Below are 5,025 nucleotides of genomic sequence, written 5' to 3'. Positions count from 1 at the left end.
AAAAGAGTTGGGTTTCCGCGGCTGGACGGCGGTAAATTATTGTTTCAGGAATAAATGTTACTTCTTGGTGGTCATTATAGAGGGCAAGTAAATTTTAGTGCTTCAGGTTAAGTCCAATTCATGAGAGTGTGCCTTCTTAACAAGTATTTAGTTGGGCAGAGGAAAAGGATACTTCTTGGAACTACCATATCTGCCATTCAAGATTTTTAGGAATCCTTAAGACTGTGAATTTTGTGATGATGGTCACATCAAACTAACTAATATTACAAATAATATTGTTTATCAAGAAATCTTGGACTACATTTCTCAAACAACTGTTGCACCAGACAAAAACTAACACCATGTCCGACGTTTATTGATGTAAGTTATGTTTAAACTCTATGCTAATTAGGGTTTCCTAGGCGACGCCGGAGCTCGCCTCGCCACTTTCAGGCGAGGCGAGCTCTCCAGGCGTCCTGTCTCCACCGACAGGACGCCAAGGCGTCGCCTAGATAACTATGGTCACTGTCATCATCAAATATTCCCAATTGACCAACATTTGAATGGGTGCGTTTTGATTTCTTAGCTGCACCAACAAACCAACATGCCAAAGAAAATGAACCAACAACAATTCTTAAAAAAAAAAAAAATAATAAAATAAAATAAAAAAAAAAAGGCAAAATCCACATAAATAATAACGATTATGCACTCATTGGAAGTGACAAGTGCACGCACCAGCGCACATTACACACCGACATCTGCGGTCATACAGCAGAGCACGAAACTAACGTAGGGAAAATTGAGCTACACAGTGCACCAGTGTTGCAAAAATCGCGCTTAGGCGCCGATTAATCGGCGCCTAGGCGCTAGGCGGTTGGCCACCTAGGCGCCCGCCTAGGCGCTCTAGGCGCCGATTAATCGCTCTAGGCGCCCTAGGCAGTCCCCAGGCGCCTAGAGGGCGTCTAGCGATTTTTGCAACCATGCAGTGCACACACCTTAACACATCACTGCCCACATTCCCACACAAGAGTGCATACATACAAGATATTGCATCCAACACAAATGAACAAATAAAACAACAAATGCATAATGGGAAGCAACCAAAAACATTACCCCTAAACAAAATCATAAACAGAATTTTTAACTACACCAACAAACCAACACGCAAGAGAATAAGAACCAATCACAATCCCAAAAAAAAACACGGAACAAAAATAAGGATTATGCACACATTGGAACTGACGAGTGCACGCACCAGCGTACATTACACACCGACATTCACTACCATACAGCAGAACACCAAACAAACCTAAGACAAATTAAGCTACACAGTTAAGATACCTTAACACATCACTGCCCAAATTTACACACAAGAGCGCACACAACCAAAATATTATATCAAACATAAATGACCAAATTCAACAACAAATAAAGAGAGGGAAACAACCAAAAGTATTACCCAGAATGAAATAAAAAGCGAACTTTGGAAAAAATCAAAAAAAAAAAAATTAAATCAATGATGAACACGGCCAGAAAATTGCCAGAAACTACCACCAGCAGCTCCGTGCCTCCAACCCCCCCCCCCCCCCCCCCCCCCGCAACACCAAGCCACCACCATACTCCCGCCCTCACACCCCCCCCCCCTCCCAACATCGACCAGTCACCACCACCAGCACCCGAAACCACTAGCAACAGCCTCGCGTCGCAAAGACCCCTCTCCCAGCAACGACCGGTCACCACCACCAGCCCCCTGCACCCACACTCATTTCCCAGAGACGACGGCCACCCAAAGATAAACAAAATTGTACTGAACTACTAAAAAAACCCTAAATCTACTAAATCCACACGCAAGTCCAAACCAGAAACCAATCCCCCCCCCCCCCCCCCAACTCGACAAGCGGTCACCGCAACACAAAGGATAATAACGATCTTAAAAAATTCAGAAACGACAAAAAGAGAGAAAAAATACGTCGACCTACACCCCGAGCGGGTGGTCCCTGTCGCTTGGCTCCACGGCGGTCCCCACCGACGACCATCGTCCAATGCTGATGAAAAAGGAGAATCGAACGGCGTAGGGGAGTTGTTCGGCCAATGTGTGATAAACAGAGAGAGAACATGAAAAGACGATAGTCTTTTCCGTGTAGTCTCCCTATGAATGGAACAGATGGAAGGTAACCAACTCTAACACTGTAATTATTAAACCACTCAGTCAGTCCATAATATCTACCGTCAACAAAAACAATACTATTTAAATATATATATTTATTACTAATAATTAGAGCCTCAAATATGTGTGTGTGTGTGTGTGTATATATATATATATATATATATATATATATATATATATAATAAATAAAATAAGGATCAAAAGTTTAGTCAACTAAATAAAATTAAAGTCCTCTTCCATTGGAAAATTGCTAGGAAATACAATTATGGCATTATAGCCATAGAGCAAAAACACACACAATTCCGAAAAATCAACTAACCCAACACAAGAAAGAAGGTTTTGGTTGTGTTTGGTTCAAACATTGGAATCAAATACTTGGTAATGATAATGAGTTTAATTAGAATGAATCGCTTTGTTTGGTAATAAATTGGAATTAGAATCAAAACAAATAAATAATTAATTAATTAATTTATATATATATATATATATATATATATATATACACACACACACACACACACATATATATGCGTATATAAATTAAATTTCCATATTTAATGCATGGATAATGATCTTTTTATTTTTTTTCTCCCTTATTTTTGATTTCATTGTTCAAAAGTAGAGCAGTAAAAGGGTAATGGGGTTTTGTAATTACTAAAGAAGTTGATTCTAATAGTATGATACCAAAAGTAGATAAACAAACATAGTAATGTGTATCAAAACCCATAGTAGGGTACTAGGGTGCAACCGTCCCCAACCAAACACACCCTTTATGGACGTGGTGCTGCTGGTGGGTGTGGGGGGAGGGGGGTGGGGGGAGTAGAGATCTGAGATCAGTCATATAAACAAATGAAGTGAACTCACAATGCTCTTCTAAATTTCTCAAGCCATAAAATATTTCATAGGTATAGTAACAGGAAAAAAAAACACCAATAGAGTAATTTCTACATGTTGTACCTGACTTGTAAGAACTTGTACATTGAGGAAGCCAGGTAGAAGAGAACACTCTTGACACAAACAAGATATTTCTACACATTGCCATTCTGCATTTCACTCTAGTGAATCTTGAACCCAAATACCCTCGGAACATAGCTCTGAGATGGCTTTTGTGTTAAAAATAAAATTAAAAAAACAAAAAAAAAAACAAAAAAAAAAAAAAAAAAAAAAAAACATAATGTACAGATGCTCATTAACCAATTATCTCAAACTGCAAAGAAACAATTTATGTTATATACAAGACTCACCATGAGAGGACTCAACATCCAGAATGAGGTCAAGTGCATATTCGTAGTATGGAACTTGACTGCTTAGTCCAAAAAGGTTGAAACCATCCTGAATATATTCATCATCAACTTCACAAAAATTCATTTCCTCGCAAGTTGCAGAACCATGAAATCCATGATGTATCATGTCCATCAAAACCACTAACATCAGACTCTTCACTGTCTGTTCCAGATTCTTCAGCAAATATAATGTCAAAATTCCAGCATATCGGCTGTTCAAGTTAAACAAAAGGATTGCATATGAACCACATGGTATTCATCATTTACCAACAAATGAAGGACCAAAAATAAGATCAGAAAGACAAGCAATTCTAAACAAAACCTATTAGTGTTGGATAGGGAAAAAAACAACAGAATAGTGAATGAGCAATTGAAATTTTTTAGGGGTGGAAGTTGTACATATCAACTGATCTGCCACTTTTCTACCTTCCTGTAAAGAAAGCTAGAACATAAGACTGCATTGTTGACCATAAGATAACACCAAATAGTTTAAACGGCTAATCTCACATTACCTTCCTGGAGGTAATCCTATGACTTGGGGTAATCCAAGATTATGTGAAAAGCGATCTACTAGAACGAACACTGCAAGAACTCATAAGACTAGCATCACCCCAGGAATCCAATGTGAAGATGAGAATAACCTGATAATTCATTTAGCAGTGTTTACCTATGATATGACAGGGAAAGTACAATAGTGTTTTATAATTTATACTGAGATACATAAACCTCAATATATCTCAGACATAAACGCTTTGCAGAAAGAGAACATACTACATACTGATACAGGATAATTGAACAGTATGAGCAGAAATGCAGTTCAAACAGAAATAAATGTTAAAAATCAAATCATTTCCAAAACACTGGATTGCAAAATGGGATATTTGCAGGGAGAATCTGACCGTCGGAGCACTTGTTCTTGGAAGCAATAGTTTCCTGATTGGATTTGGCAACAGCAGCGGAGGTGGAGAGCACCGCCCCCTTGTCCTTGAAGGTCCTTGAGGTTGAGAGGGAGGACTTCTCCAAGTGCTTATCTAAGGGCATCGTTTATTGGCTTCCTACCCACCCGCCCACCCACGATCTCCGACCTGGACGAAACTCCTCCGCCCCTCGATCCCTATGCATTTCGCTCCCCTCTCTGAAACAATATAGGAGGATTCATAGGAGAAGTGAAAACCCCATACGATGGGAGAAAACGGAGTTGCAGAGAATATACAGTCTATTGTGACAAAGACGTATATGACGACTAGGGCTCGTCACCGGAATCAGACCATTGCTCCTGCACAATTTGAATAAGAACCAAATTAGGTTTCTTTTCCTTTCAAAAAAAAAAAATAATAATAAGTTCTTTTGTTTTCAAAAAAATAAATAAATAAGTTCCTTTTAGGAATAATGTTCAAATTGGTCACAGAGCATAATTTGAAAATGCAATTAGGCTACTGAACGAAAAAAAATATATATATAATTAGGCCACTGAACACTCCAAATATATGCAATTTCACCTAATAGCAGGTTACCATCAATTTTAACATGTTACCTGCTTACGTGAAAATTGAGTTACATTTTTAATAATTTTAAAATAAATTTTAATAATAATTT

At 38.4% G+C, this 5,025-nt stretch overlaps 1 protein-coding gene across 3 annotated transcripts; it reads right to left on the bottom strand.

Annotated features, from left to right (window-relative positions):
* Positions 1-1,701: 1,701 nt before the first annotated feature.
* Positions 1,702-4,701, bottom strand: LOC109163944 (putative casein kinase II subunit beta-4). Of its 3 annotated transcripts, XR_002051359.1 has the most exons (4): positions 4,329-4,701; positions 3,391-3,641; positions 3,104-3,249; positions 1,702-2,166 (listed from the first exon to the last, which is right to left on the bottom strand). XR_002051359.1 is itself a non-coding variant. In XM_019312677.1 (2 exons), exons 1-2 carry the CDS (start codon positions 4,468-4,470, stop codon positions 3,501-3,503), a joined length of 249 nt encoding a protein of 82 aa, XP_019168222.1. In that variant the 5' UTR covers positions 4,471-4,701; the 3' UTR covers positions 3,318-3,500. The 3 variants fall into 3 exon arrangements, 1 of the variants encoding a protein (XP_019168222.1); XR_002051360.1 differs by lacking the exon at positions 4,329-4,701 and having other exon boundaries at positions 3,104-3,240; positions 3,391-3,834; XM_019312677.1 differs by lacking the exons at positions 1,702-2,166; positions 3,104-3,249 and having other exon boundaries at positions 3,318-3,607.
* Positions 4,702-5,025: the final 324 nt, after the last annotated feature.

The sequence above is a fragment of the Ipomoea nil genome, unplaced genomic scaffold (assembly GCF_001879475.1).
Source record: "Ipomoea nil cultivar Tokyo-kokei standard unplaced genomic scaffold, Asagao_1.1 scaffold3054, whole genome shotgun sequence".
Classification (NCBI taxonomy): Eukaryota; Viridiplantae; Streptophyta; class Magnoliopsida; order Solanales; family Convolvulaceae; genus Ipomoea; species Ipomoea nil.
This window is presented reverse-complemented; position numbering and strand designations above follow the sequence as displayed.

Coding starts and splice junctions, on each gene's coding strand:
- LOC109163944 (XM_019312677.1), bottom strand. CDS start 4,470: ATGCCCTTAGATAAGCACTTGGAGAAGTCCTCCCTCTCAACCTCAAGG. Junction 3,608..4,328: donor CAAGAACAAGTGCTCCGACG/GTCAGATTCTCC, acceptor TTATATTTGCTG/AAGAATCTGGAACAGACAGT.